Source organism: Vanellus vanellus (genome assembly GCF_965231255.1).
Source record: "Vanellus vanellus genome assembly, chromosome: 1".
Taxonomy (NCBI): domain Eukaryota; kingdom Metazoa; phylum Chordata; class Aves; order Charadriiformes; family Charadriidae; genus Vanellus; species Vanellus vanellus.
The window spans coordinates 44,944,330-44,959,893 of NC_138905.1; the positions used below are offsets into that span (position 1 = coordinate 44,944,330).

Consider the following 15,564-nt stretch of genomic DNA (forward strand, 5'->3'; position numbering starts at 1 on the left):
GGTCTGCTTCTCTGACTATATATTGTTCTGTGACTACCATTTTAATTGTGTGGGAACGCTAATCTTTGGTGCATGTGTATCTTTTAAGTACCAGATGCTGTCCAGAATGTTCATTGTATCGCAACGAGTTGGCAATCGATCCTAGTGCAGTGGGACCCTCCTGCTTCATCCAACGGTGTAATTACTCATTACATCATAACAGTCGAAGGAAATTCTACAAATTTTTCATCTTATGATACATCGCATACTTTTAGAAATCTGCTTTCCAATATTACTTATCAATTTAAAATAAAAGCTGCAACATCTGCTGGTGATGGTGAAGAACAGTTATGCAATGCCAGTACGCTTCCAGAAAAAGGTAACGAATATTCAAGTTAATTCTTTTGTTTAATTTAAATGATGACCATGAAACAAGCAGGCCTGAAATACCTGCTTCAGTTCAGGCAGCTAAATCCTTCTGTTTAAATTTCATGCTGATAGTGGATGAGGAGAGACAGGGCTTCTTCTTTCTCCTGTTTTAGAATACATTCGGTAATGAGAATGGAATTAATTGCCATTTAAAAAAGCACAGAGAGAGTACCTTTTCCTATGTTGAAAACAATCAAGCTGTTCAGACTTTGTGCAATTAAGAAGCCTATAACTTCTTCAAGCAGACTTTTATCATAACTTGATGAATAGGATATTTTAACAACAAAGAAAATTGTGAGCAAAATCCAAAGAAAAATGTAGGCATCTTTTTTGGCACTGGAGTCAAAAATTGTCACCCAAAATCTATCTTCCTTTCCCTCTCCATGCACGCTTCACACTTCACCTAATCCTGGCTGTGCTGTCATCTGGCACCTGAAACTTCCATATGCACTTGGGGATGAAATTCTGTGCAAAATACAGTGTTGCTTCTGTGTAAATAGCTATGTACCTAGCTCCTAAACTGGAAGTGGAGAGGAGCCCAATGCCCAATCCAGGAAGTAAATGCCTGTTTCAGTTCTCTGTCCCAGTTAGGAGCAATTTCTACTCTTGGGATTATTTCTCTTGTTTTTTTCTTCTTCAGTGATAGTTCAGTATAACAATAAAAAATAGGAAGCAAACCTAACTTTCATAATACCTTAATTCCAAAGTTATTGAGTAACGTAAAAGAGTGGCAGCGTTCATTCACATATATATTTCAACTGAAAGAGGGATTTCTGCTCAGTTCTGTGAATTAATAGAAGAGTCTGTGTCAGTGATGGGTTTTAGGCTCTGCGTGACAAGTGGAGGGGGGCAGCTCTAATATGTAGACTTGAATCAGATATCTCAACTTGGAGATCAGACTTACCCTTATGCTTAGACTTCCTGTTGGTGGCTTCCTGAGCAGCATACACCTCTTTAGGTTCAGCCTTTGCATCTCTCCTATTCACAAAGCCTCATTGCCCCGCTCTGAGCTATGACTTTCACATTTCTTAAAATTAGACTTGGGGACGCGACGCGCCTTATCGTAATAAAGTCCATCCCACTAAAGCCTGGCAAAATCTCCTGTTTGAACAATGGGGTGGCACATTCATACCTGTTTCTGGTAAAAATGTCCTCTCTGAATTGGCTTCCTGATCAACAACACCCCCCTACAATTTCTGCCATTTTCTGATCTTTGTTGGTCCCTTTTAATCCAGTGCTTTGGTGATTTAAGACTTCTGCCTGGGTCATGCACCCTCTTGCTTGCTCAGAAACCTATGTCCGTCAGCAGTGTTCAAAATCCACTTCTGAAGGGAGCATTGTTGAAATATTAGAGATGAGCATACTTTTATCTCACAGTATTGGCTGGATATAGTGTAGTGAGCTTAACTGCTGTGGTGAACATGCATACATGCAAGTGTGCACCTAAGTACACTTCTCAACTGCTGTCAGAAGTCTCCACTCTTTCTTTTAAATTAGAGCCGCTGAAGAGCCAGCCCTGACTCAGAGCTCCAGTAAAACCAAAACTGGGAACAGGTGTGCAGACAGGTGGGCTGATGCACAATTAAAACTGGACTCATCCAAAACCTGAAAGTTTTGGAGATAGTCTTATAGGAGGCATGTTACCCTGTGGTACAGAGGAGACCAGGAGGCTTCCTAGGTACCTCCCTTCTTGGAGGATGGGGGAAAGGCTTCTAGTAGTGTTAAAGAAACCTGGCACTTGGAAAAGTTAATTGTTGGGATTTCTGAGAAATTTGGGGTTGGCTATTAATCAGTGCTTGAGCAAAGCCTGGAGAAGCTGTGGATGTGGTGTTAAGCCTGGTTTTGGGAGACAGGCTGCTAGTCTGTTGTGGTCTATGTTACATGGAGTCGTGCTAGCAGGAGAAAAACACCAGGTTTTATTTTGTAGCAACGTATGGGTTATGTGTCTTATCACTGGGAGTTTTCCTAAGGATTTATACTACAATACGTGTATTTTTCCCACATACACTGCACAGACCCTTTCTTGCTGTTTTAGCATTGGCTTACATGTTCTTGCTTAGTCATATTTACAACAAACTAGTTATTATTAGGACATTTCCTTAACTGTGTGTTTGCATGAATTGTTTTGTGGTGACTGGGTACTAGGAATTGGAGATTCATGGTTGGGAATGGAAACAGTTTTATAGCTGTTGTCAGCTTCTTATTTATGGTGGTCTAAGATTAGTCACAGAATATGTAGCCAGCACTGAGTCACTGACAATGCATTTATTTCTGACATAAAGTGAAATTGAATTTGGCTCAGTGTCTCACTGCATAGTGTTTGACCTTTACATTCTTAGCAAGATTATTTGCCTTTTTTTTTTGAGGTAAATTTGTTCGTATCTGGGTACAATTAAACATGAATCATGAAGATTAAATTTATGAGGAGATTAGTAGTGTTTTGTGTCTAATCTAGCTCCATTGTCATGGTAAACCACTTCTGCCATGTTGCAGTATGTTATAAAAATTGTTGACTTTGTAGTGGTAATATTACTTTGTGTTTAAATATATTATACAGAGTATGAAAGATAATATAGCAAGTACACATGCATAAATGAGTTAGGATTTTATGACTGGATAATCCTTGGATTATTTTCAAGAAAATGCACATATTAAAATGAAATTTCATTAAGGTTGAGTGAGCTTTTAGAAGGGAGAAAGAGCCATGAAATGGTAAGAAACTTTTCTAAAAGGCACACTAAAGCTGTGAAGATTCAATTGACGCACAAGTCTGAGACAAGTGTAATAGTCATTCAGTTAAGAATAAAACCAGAACAATTAAAAAGCCACTTTGGGGGTTCAAGGAATGAATAATCAAAAGAAAACTGCTGCTGCTTTCAGGTTTTTTGACTTAGTTTTTTCTTCATGGATTTTCAATTATTCTCTGAAAATATTAATCATATTGATTATAGTATTAAGACATGCAGAGTAATTTTTCCCTCCTTCCTGCTAGTTCTACTTAATATTATAACTGAACACAGCGTCTTGGAACTCATTGTACAGCGGAGCCAGTCCTTACCATTTGTTTTCTACTAAACGGAGATTCATTCATAACTTACATTTAAAAGAAATATGGCTAGGAATTTGTCCAGGAAACATTTTTTTAATTTAATCTGTGCTTAATTTTGCTGGCCAATACCAACTTGTAGCTGTACACAGAAGTATGCCTTGTGCATGAAGGAGAGTAGTGCCAAAAAGGATTGGTAATGGGAAAGTTTCTTAGGTCTTTTGGTGTGGAGGTGGCAAATTATCATAATCTGTTGTTACTTGTGCACAAAATGCATTTAGTCTCTGCACAGGGGGACCTTTAAAGATTCTGGGTTTGTACCTCCAGGATGGAGGTGCCCATTGGAAAATGTGGGCCTTTTTTTTATCCAGGCCTGTAAGGAGCAGAAAATGTAGTGTGGGCTTAAAGATTTCTACATATCCAAGGAAATGCTTTGTTTCCTTGACCGTAAATCCTTTTCATAGCATGTGACACCTCCTGGCAGCTCTATGAGTTGGAGTTACACGAATTTCCTCATTAACTTGTGAACAGAACTACAGATGACCGTAAAGCACTGGAAGAAATATTTAAGTCCGTACTCTAAGGTGGTCCTTAGGGCACCAAGCATGACATGCAGTGCAGTGTGCAGTGCAGTGTGGCCTGGTTTTCCAGAGGAATCAAGCTACTGCAGAGCCACAACACTGGAAATGGAAGAGCTTTGGTTTAGTTGTCACTACTACAGATAAGAGCAGTATGTTTCACATGTTCAATCAGTGCTGCAAGTTTATGTTGCCAAACCGTATTAAAGTAAAAGCATCCAAAAATTGTGGAGTGAATCATGACTAAGAATCTTTGAAGTACTTCTTTCCAAAATGATTGAAAATTATTTTTTTTTTTTACCAGATATCTGTTTTCTTAATGTAATGTGGATCTTTTTTTTTTTTTTTTTTTTTAGATTTTCTGATTAGTTGGCATATCCAAATGTCAGTTAATGGCTTTGATGTTTCTGGCAAGTCTTCACTAGACAAATGCAATGATCACTTCATTGATGCCAATGAAATTGCATTGATGTTATTTTTATAAGCAGGTAGATAAAAATAGAAGAATCATGTAATGTAGGATGAAAGAAATATTTTTTTAAAGACTAGGTCAACTCTAGATTAATGTATGAGAAATGGTGGTGATGTATACATACAAAGCTAATACTGAAAGCATTTACAGGTCAAATAAATTGCTGAAAAGTAGACAGTGGTCCTGTTTGTCAGAAAACAGCATTCAGACTGGAATACTAACAGCTTTTCATTACTTTTCTAAACTTAGCTTCAAGGTGTGCATTTCTCCTTATATAAGTAGGATTTGATTTTTCAGTGCTTAGATCCCATAGCTAGAGACTGAATTTTCTAATGTGCTGAGGACTAAGAGATGCAGTCCGAGGAAGCTTTTTTTAAGACGTATTCTCAACTGTGCAATTCCCTTTAAAGCATGTCTGATAGTATCAGTCCTAAGTCATGGGAAAAATAGTCTACAGTTTTTTACATTTTTATGTTAGTAAAATCATTTGGGACCTATTTGTGATGTCCTTGCTCATACTAAGCAGGACCTTACATCATGATGAGTCCCCCTGAAATTAGTGGTCTATACTAGAGTACTATTTAGTATGATCAGGGGTATCAGCTTAACCCAGGGAACTTCTTTGGGTAACTAAGCTTTCAAAAATTAATAGAGATAATTAGTACTGAATATTCTTTTTCTTTTCAGATACCTCTATTTTCTGAAGACTTTTGTTGTGTGCCCATTGCTATCCGTTCTACTTTGTTCTTCACTTTCCTCCTATTGATGCTCTTAATACCATCCAACAGACTTCTAGGCTGCCGCTGTTCTTTTAATCCAAACTCCAGCTACAAGCAGCTGTTCTGTAGGCAGACTTTTTTTTATTAACTTCGTTAGGAACTATGCCATATCATATTACCGTCTTCTGTTCCCGGCCTGCGCAGCTGTAGTCATTGCTTTCCACAGAGGTCTTTACAGAAAGCCGTAACTTCTCTCTTTTCTCAGTAGATTTTTTTTGTGTGTGTCCTTTGCTGCCCTTAGGTTATCTTTGCATTCTGAGTAAGATTTTTTCTACCAAGTATTTCTGTTGATTTAAACCAGTTCCAGTGGCCTAGTTCAACTTGATCTGAGTCTTTGCACAGTCCTGGTGCTTTTTCTACCAGGACTTTCCTTTCATTTAGGTTCTCAAATAAAAACTTAATCTCAGAGCAGTCCACCAGCTTTGGGAGGGCTGATTAGCATTGCAGCCAGACGAGTGTAGGGAACCAGGGCCAAGATCTGTGACAGTAACTTCTATTTAGGTGCTTAGCTTCCTGTCAACTTCAGTGGGAGTTCAGGCATGTAAATAGGTTTTAGGAGCTTAAAATCCCATGTGGATCTGGCTTCAGGCACTTTTTGTTGGAGTTTTGCCATCATGTGAACAATGGTGGATGAACCTGAAAATACCTCATTCCTCCTCCAGTCCAGAAATTGAATTCACCAGCATTTCATGGCCAGCCTTTCTGCCAGCTCCCTGGATGGCTTTCAGAATCTGAATTAAAAGCTATTAAATGGAAGACGATGGAGTACGTTGCACCAAAATTTTCAAACTTTGAAAAACTCCCTACTCCCAGAGCTAGCTGAGTTATAGGAAATGCAATATAATTAAATAGGGTAAGACTGACAGATATATGATGATGAGATTTAAGGTGTCCTACCCATAATTCCTGGGAAATGTAAATGTGGGATTAGCACTAGAATGCCAGGTAGCTAATCAGAGCACAATTCCAGCCAATTAATGTCCTACACTACCACAAACACAGCCTTTTCATGCCTTTTCTTTAAATGCACGTTCTGGAAACCAGGAATAATAATAAAGTTCCTGTTTGGCACATATCAAAGGAGCAGTGTATAAGAGCAGATACATAAATCTTTGTTACAGTTCCAAATTAATCTGAAAGAATAATTGACAAAGATGCAAATTTTGGCTTTAATTGTTTTCAGTGTGAACAAAGATCACTTCATCATTGTTGAGTCACATTTAGAAAATTTTAAAAAGTTGCATGATTCCTCTAGGAAGCATGCAATGGTTTGTTCAAATCAGTACCATCTGTGGACAGAAGAAGTTGGGGGAATTTTAGTCATTCTTGAGGAATGGAAATCTGATTCTCCATGCTAGAGTAATTGTAATCCTCTTTGTATCTGTAACCCAATAGCATAGTTGTCTTGAAATTGTCTCATTGAACACAATCATCAAGTGCAAGAGGCGCTGTGCCACTGGGTGTCACTGCTCCTCACTGCGGCCCTCAGAGCAAACCTCTGATTTGCTCCGGATTCAGATCTAATGAGGGATTACATTTATATTTGATTTGTCTATGTGAGCAATGAGATAAAATGGACTAGATTTTAGGCTGAATAATATTTAAGGCTCTGATTCCATTTTGAAGATCTGTTTAGGCACTGATGGAGAAAATTTTCCTATGTCTTCTGCTGACTGACCCTTTCTTTTGTAGGTTAGAAATAGTTTGCGTGTGTGAGTCTTAGTAAACTGGAAAAATGATGACATAAAGTAGAAATATAGGCTTTTCTAGGAAAGTAGGAGTACTTTTCAAATCTGTCTGTTATCTTGATACCTGCAAACTTATCTTTCAAAGTGGTGTTTTTGACATAGTATTACTGGGATGATCACAGAGACTATCTTCAGCCTTGTGAGAGTAATTTGCATGGGTTCACTCTGTAGTCAGCGGGAAAAAGGACAGTCCTCTAGGGGACAGATGGAAAGAGAAACACCGCATTCTTTCCCCCACTCTCTGGAAGTTTGTCTTTTTCCAGCTCATGGAGGCTCTAATAAAAGTTTTTTGTTGGTTTGTGTGAGAGCCCACAAATCAGAGCCACAGTTATTTTTCCTGATATAATTTCTAATTCTGTGAAACTGTCAAGCATCTTTTCCAATTTTACTGCAACATTGCTAGCTCTCAATTCTTTTTGATGGCATCATCCATGTTGAAACTGGGGGAACAAGGTACTCGCCTTGAGAAGAGCCAGCCCACCATGCTGGCTAGAACATGGGCACTACTCTTTCTGCCTGTGACTAGCCTCTTTAACCTGCTTTGTTTTAGGGTCAAAGACCGCAGTTGTGCCAGCCATGGCTCTACCAGCTGCACATTTGAGCAAGTGAAGGTATATAATTCCAACATCTTCTTGGCACCCAGCAAGCAATCAGTTACTATCTACTTTATTGCAAGCCCCTATTTCAGTATTTGATCCAGTCTTTCATTTAAATTGGAGTAGAGTCCAATAGTCAGTTTTCAGCAGATGGAAGGTTGTAATGGTAGACTAAGAGGCATTAGAGCCAGTTGTTTCCATCTTTGCATACTTTCAGACTTTTATTACAAATCTGCCAGTGCTGTCTGTTCCTATTGCAGCAAGGGTTCCTGGAGTAGTTTGCCTCAGAAGGTGAAGTCATATTCCTTATCAAAAACCAGATTACTCTTCTCAGTGAGAAGGAGGAGAATTGAATTTTCTTAAATTCTTGGAATTTTTATCTGTGCTGATGTCTTTGGAATTGTTGAAGCTTAATTTTTTAATTCCTGGAATATGTAGTATTGGGTCTTAAAAATACTTTAATTCAAGTTCAGAGTGAGAGTGGGTGGTAACTTTTATTTCACTCAAATAGTTTTATCCATTCTATCCGATATTTTATCATCATCGTAACTGAGCGTGTAAGATTCATGTTCTTTGCAGTATCTTAAAAGATATTAATACCTTATACTGTAATAGAGTAGAGGATTTTAAGGAAAAATACAAATTTTTTTATGGTAAACACTGAACATTTCTCTGCCTTTATTTTCCATTAACTAATGGTCAAACTAACTCTTTGCTTGTAATTTACACAAGTAGCAAATACAGTGTATAGAGCTATTATGAAAATATTGGAGTGTTTATTTTTTTGAAAGTGGGAGAACTGAGTATTACATCTCCAAAACTGTGATCAAGAATGTTACTGTTTTGGTTTTATTTACTATTTCCTGCACTTCTCTTCATGCTAATAACAACAAAGCAAAACAGCTTTAATTTTGATAGCATGGAGTATGATGAAAGTTGTCCCTAGCAAAGATTTTTTTCTTAAGACAGTTTGCTCTTGTTCTGTGTCTGGTTGGTGTGTAGCAGGGTAGGATCATATGGAGCTATTGCATGCTGTGATGTTGTGTGTGTGTGCCTGAGAGCTGAGCAGAAGGACAGGGGAAGTGCCTATGGTTCCTGTGCCTGGCCTGTCTCTGGCAGGCTCCACCTGCTTTGGGCTCATTTGGAGGGATTTGAATTGCTCGACCTTTTCATCATCACAGCTTGGTTTGACTCAAAATTTACATTTCTTGTTAAATATTCATATTTAGTGGAGAGACTTCAGCTTGTTATATTATGATGATTTTTATAAACAAATTGTTGCAGATGAAAACAGAGATCAGGTATTCCCACAAGGCTGACAAAAATATGGAGGGTTTTCTCTTTCTTGCCCAGTAATGTTAGTCTGGGATCCTTTTATTCTTTATGTAAGCCTTGGGGCTTCTTCAGTTTCAGTTTGAGGATGTATCATGTGTTTTTCTTTTACCAACGATACTTCTTTCCCCAAAGACTCTAAAGCACTCTTTAAAGCTGAGTGCACAAAATGATTTCTGAGCTGATTTTGCTGCACAGTTTTTGCCACAGAGAGTATTAGTATTATCTTACAGAGTCTTAGAGATAATATTAGCTTACTGTATGACTATGTGATATAGCACAAAAACACATGTTGCATATAGTCTGCAAGAGCTGGGAGTACGCTGTTGGCTTAATATAGATATGGATAAATGTGTGTGTATGTGTATGTATGTACATACATGTGCTACTTTTGTCTCCATGCACATGAGTATAACCTGTGTATACCCACATATATGTATGTATATAAATCCATGGGAGCAGAGTTTATAGGAAGTTTCTCTTTTCAGTTTGTATTGCCATATTACTGAGCTCTTCTGTTGGCGTCTGTTTAATTTGTTGTTTGCTGAACAGCTTGTAAAGCACTTATATAAAGTTAGACAAACCTATTCCATGTATTGATACTTTCCGTTCAGAAGGTGAAATAGGACACTTATGAAACCTTGAGGTGTTGCTTGAGGGTTTTATATGTTACCAAGAGAAAGGGAGACAAATGAGTATTTCTAAGTGAGACGTGAGGAATCCCAGTTAGCAATAGCAGTAAAAGATGCTATGGGTAGACCAAAAATAACTTTGCTTGTTGTTCCCTCCCTCGGTTGAGACAGCCACAAATGTAGCAACAGCAATGTCACACCTCTCAAAGCTGCCCCTGCATGCCACACCTAAAAGTATTTTTCTTTATTTCAAAAGCTATAATAAAAGTATGCCACCTATATATGTACAGTGTGATTTATGCCGATAGAATTACTCCTTATTAACCATATGAAATTGAATCTTGGTCTTTAGACATGCTTATTAAAATATTTTTTCAACACTGGATAAAAGGGTTATAGATGCAATCACTTTTCATTCAAAGGAAGATATCTTACAAGTGTTTTAATTTGTAGTTCCTAGTGCTCCCAGGGACATTGTTTTTTCCAATGTGCAATCAACAAGTGTGACCTTGAATTGGAGATCACCGAAATCTCTCCTTGGCTACTTTCAAAACTACAAGATTACCACACAGCTACAGTCCATCCACTGCAGTGACTGGGAAACTAAGGAATGTATTGAATATGAGATGCATCAATATTTATATGAAAATGTGGTGGATGACCGGATAGAAGAAACAGTGTATGGACTGAAAAAATACAGATGGTACAGATTTGCAGTTGCTGCCAGTACGAATGTTGGTTATGGCAGTTCTTCACCTTGGATTTCTACACAAACACTTCCTGGCTGTAAGTAAGGATGTTTGCAATGTGTCATAATGCTATAACAATGTGATGTTCACCTAAATAAGCAAAAACACTTCGCAGAAGTTATTTCTTCATAGACCTACAATATTGGTGAAGTTAATAAGGATTTATTGCAACTCTTCAAGTAGGAAAGATCATGGTATAAATCATGTGGTAGTTATGCATACTTGACACTACTTCATATTTTAATGCCTTTGGATGCTCTACTATATTTACTGCTTACCCAACTGCAATTTCCTTCCTCAGCCCCATTCCACATCTATAATTGGTAAGTCTGAATTTTGGCTACTTTGGGTTGATACGCCATTTTCAATCCATCTCCGCGTGTGGCACGTGTCAATGAAAAGTAGTCCTTTTTTTAATTCATTGACTAAAAGTCTGTTCTCTAATGTCATAACGCTTTCCTGAAATTCTGCTGTACGTTCCTGGCAATAGAATTTAAGTCATAGTTTCAGAGGGACTGAGATTTCTTTCCAATACAGTATCCACCTAAAGAGATTACAAATCAGAGTAGCCATGTAACACCTACAGGACTTCCATGACACATATTAGAACTGTCATGCCTCAGCTGAGGATTTGTGTTTCCAAGTAAAAGAGTTAGTTGTCACAGATAAGTCATCACTAGATATTTGAGAACATGAAACATAAATTATTTAGGAAGTTGTCACGTTGACAAATGACCTACCCTCTCAGTCCACAGCCAGCCTAGCTCAGAGCATATCTGAGATATGGCCTCTGGACAACTGAGAACCACCATGATTGGCCTGACTAAATCACAGCTCCTTCACTCCTTTTCCCTTCCAAAGTAATCATAATAGAGATAGCAAGGACTTAGACAGCTGTGTACCAAGGACTATTCAATGGTCCACATACTTTGTTCCATTCATGTTTTTACAATCACGTGATGTGAATCCAGGAGGCTTTTATATGCTCCTCATAGTATCTGTGCGCTCTCAGTATGGTAATAGAGCCATCTATCCTTAAATACCTCACAATTTTTCTACTAGGTAAGGAAATATTACCATCTTCATTTGCAGATGAGAAATTGCAATAGGGAAATTCTAAGCCCCAAAGGGCAAAGAGATATGGACACCATGATACTGAACATCACAACAGCCCATTTTTCATGTAAAGCATAGCAGCAGTCCTTTGGAATGAGAAATACTGGAATCATCTGCAGAGTCGATCCCATCTGCACTTACTTCTTTTGTCCAGTGGTTCTTACGGGAATGCTATGCCTGTAAATTAATGCTGTGTTTTAAGTGAAAATGAAAAAAAATAAATATCAAAAAACATATAATCCCAGATGGAGCAGAAAATATGTAACAGAATTTGTGCAACTCTTGAGCCAGCAGCTCTGGGGACATTTCTTAGTATTAGATGGATAGATCTCAGCTGCTGACACTTACAAAAACTTCTCTTCAAAAAATTGTTGCTGAGTTTAGGAAAGTTAGGGATTTCAACTTGACAGAGAGGCAGATAATCAAAACACATAATCACAGGAAGGTAGGATCTTCTTTATGATTTCCTCTCTGGACAGTGATAATTTAGTTTAAGAAAGAACTAGTTTTCTATCAGTGTCACTGAGGAGAAGGTAGTTAAAAGTATAAAGTTCTCATTAGACTGCACAAGCCCTTTCCATGAAGATAGTGTCATTCTCAGCAGTAGGTCCTCTGTGTGCTGTATCAGCCAGTTTAACAAACAGTGGTGAGGCAGAAGTTCAAAAAGTTCCACCAGTTCTTCTAGCCCAAGTGTCCAGGGCTGCTGGCCAGTGCCTGTGATGAGGGAAGTGGGCAGCAACAAATTTCCTTTGAGCTAAATCAGTAACACATTTAGAGATGAGCAGCCTATAAAACACACCACTATGGACTCAAGGTAGCATGGGCAGTGTTCCAGAAATCATGGCTAGGTGCTGGTCTTTTTCTTGGGGTAATGGCAATCAGCTGAGGAGACAAAAAAGGAAGAAGGTGACATGTCACAGCTGGGTAGCCAGCTGGCAGCTCTGGCAGTGCTGGGACCCTCCCTGAGCAGCAGCTGATCTTTAGCAAGGCAGGTCTCTAGCTACCTGACTTCATACTTTACAAAGACTAGGCTTTAGAAATATTGTTCAACAGACTAAAAAAACATAGTTCCCCTCTTTCTTTTGCAAAGGGTACTGCCTGTAGCAGGGAAGAGAAATGGACCTGAGACTGTGGGCAGCCTTGCGGAGTGTACCCAGAGAACAGGTGTCGATCCCCCTCTCCTCTTCCTCATGGACAGGGCCAAGCATCCTATGGATTAGCCTGCTGGGGCACAGCCAATATACATGGTCTGTTAGGGCTTAAGGGTGCTTAGCTGCTATGTAAAATAGCCTGAGTACTTAGCCCGTAAAATCAATGGTAGTTGTGTTTGCAGATTTAAGGGCAGAAGTTAGCCACTGTTTCTGATTTTCAAGAAATGCCTCTGTAAGACATCACTTCTGCCAAAGGAAAAGTTACCTTGGTTGTGAAATAATAGTCAAATAATATTTTCTTCAGAAATAATGGTGTTCTCAGAAATGTGTGTTTCTCTCAAGCCTAGCAAAAATACTATAATTATTATATTCAGGAAGTTACAGCATTTAAGCTGAAAACTGTTAGACTCAGTTTGCAGAATATAAAGAGATGAAACTTCAACATCAGCAAAAATTGCATAACAGAGACCCTGATTATTCTTTACAATTGCTGAGGATTTGACTGTAGTGCTAAAGCAGAAATACCTAATAATTCTGAATATCCAGTGACTAAGGTGAGGATCTTAGCTATTTATTTCAGTTGTTCTTTATGAAGGTAAATTTGAGGCTATGGGAATTCTTTTTAAGATTCTTTAACTCATTTGAAAGTTTGAAACAAAAAATAATGGCTGTGTTCTGCACTGCAAGTGGTTATAGAGTTACTCCGTGGAAAATGTTATAGGTTGTTCAGTACAGTCCAGTTCTCACATCACACAGATAAACTGTTCAGCCTTCTGTCTTGCAGATTATCCTCACAGGAATTGTCCTACTGTCTCATGAAGTAGTTTGATGGCACTGTTATTACTTAGCTGATGGATTACCCAAGAGCCAAATCTACTCTGCAAGATGAAATATTTTCAACATAACCTAGATTTATATAGTTACCAGTACAGAAGATCACAGTGTTGTGTCACAGTAAGGGAAAGCACAAGAAATATTTTTCCATAGATAGGGAAACTTTGTTCCTTCACACCTGCACTTACCCTGAGTTTCACATTTACATTTATAAGGAGAATAAGATTGGCCAAACTTGTGATTTCTAAGAGAAAAATCACTTTGGAGGGTCAGTGTTAGGTGGAAAATGGATGGCAGTGAGATCACTGACCTCATTTTGGATCTCATACATTTACACAGTGCAATGCTTTTTGGTAAACTGCCAAGTCTTCTAATGCCAGGATATACTGAGATACAAAGGAAAATCCCAGATGTTCGAATGTCCCATGAAGGCTGGGACATAGATGCATGGGGCAGAGGGTTATGCTTCTCTTTTCAGCACCTTCTTTCTCAATCCTGGCTGATACCCAGTTGTTTGGTATACTTAAAGAATTGTTTCTGTGTGGTGAAAAGCAATGAGATTTCATGTCTTGTATGCCTGTTCTTCTGGCAGGTTATGCCTGAAACTTGTTTTTCTTGGTTCCTTTCATTCTCTCAGAATGCAAAGTAAATATGGCCTAATATACGATGCAAATGTCTAAATATAGGTAAAAGTAACCTAGATGGTTATAAAATGAAATAACTGGACCTTATACTTTATTTTTGTTGGGAAAAAGAAAAGAAGAGCTGGTCTTAACGAAACTGGCAAGCATGAATTTCCATTAGAAGACTGGAGTATTCAGTCTTATTTTTGAGGATTATACTAAATGATGGGCTATCCAGACTTATCTTCAAGCTAACACACTTAACTGCTGCCTTAGCATCAGGACACAGATGGATGGGAAAGATGACCCTGACCTCCATAAGACCCACATTCCTGTGCAAGGATAGAAGCATGATAATCAGGAAATGATGGTTATTAGTTACAGAAAATGCATTATTGTGAAAACCAGGAGAAAAGTGCTTATGAGAGGAAGTGATTGGATTATAGGGGAATGAGAGCATAAGACTAGGTCGTTTCTACTGAGTAAATTGCTGTGATTTATAAGAGAAAGGGTATAGTGATATCATGGCCTTGTATTGACTAGATTCATTTCACAAACAAACCTAAATCAGAACGTGGCAGTTACCAACTGAAGCAAACACAGTTTTTAAAAAGATGTTTTTTGTAAGACATGAGACACATTACACATGTTTCATTTTTCTAGTTTTCTTTCTAATTTTACAGGTTATTCCAGAAAATATTCCTAAATTTCAGTATCATTCAGTTAATGCCTGATATTTTCATGATGAAAATAACCTGGGTATTAATGCTTAGATGTATTTTGGATAAGTGTCTTAAATACAGCATACTGAATTAGAATTTTCTTGCAAAGATCTAAAAATATATCAAATATAAACTGCATATGGAAATCAGACATATAAATAACTTCAGGTTAGATAATTTGTAGATTAGATTAGGCTTTAAAATTAGTTCACACCATCGTTGTCTAATGCCTAAACCTAAAGTGGCTTCTGAAAAAAAAATATTGAGAGATTAAACACTCCATTAATGCTATAAAAAGTAATGGAAAAATTCTTTGGAAACTTTGTTGGTTTGTAAACTAAGGCTCGAGAAGCTATATATATAATTTTATACTGTTTTTCAGAAATTTCAGCTGGCAATAAAGGTAATAGCACTGCCATACTTGCTGAAAGAATTGTTTACGCTAAAAGACACTGAGCAACAAGTCTGTCATGCATTACCTGCAAAATAAGCTTAATTTGCTCTAATTCTAGTTTTTAGGGAACATACTTGCCCTTGTACTTTATCTGTTCTAGCTCCCCACTCGACAGCCAGTCTTCTCTGAGCAGTCTCCTCTTTCACCACCCCTGATGTGCTTTCATAGGTCATTCAGTTCCACTGCGCATTCTGTTGTTCCATGCTATTCAGTATTTTTGGGGACTGCTTCCAATGGCTGAATTTGATCCTGCCTACAAAGTCTAGTATATTCCTGCTAATCTCACCACAGCAATCTACCTCCTATGTCCAACACCCAAACCTC

General features: G+C 38.1%; 1 protein-coding gene across 1 annotated transcript in view; it reads left to right on the plus strand.

The window, feature by feature from the left end:
• Nucleotides 1-15,564, plus strand: part of PTPRQ (protein tyrosine phosphatase receptor type Q) — a gene marked incomplete at its 5' end in the record, with an annotated part of 144,630 nt that overhangs the window by 82,013 nt on the left and 47,053 nt on the right. The window contains 2 exons of the mRNA XM_082488741.1: nucleotides 89-358; nucleotides 10,045-10,377. Of these exons, the coding sequence (XP_082344867.1) occupies nucleotides 89-358; nucleotides 10,045-10,377 (603 nt within the window). The remainder of the gene's footprint in view (nucleotides 1-88; nucleotides 359-10,044; nucleotides 10,378-15,564) is intronic.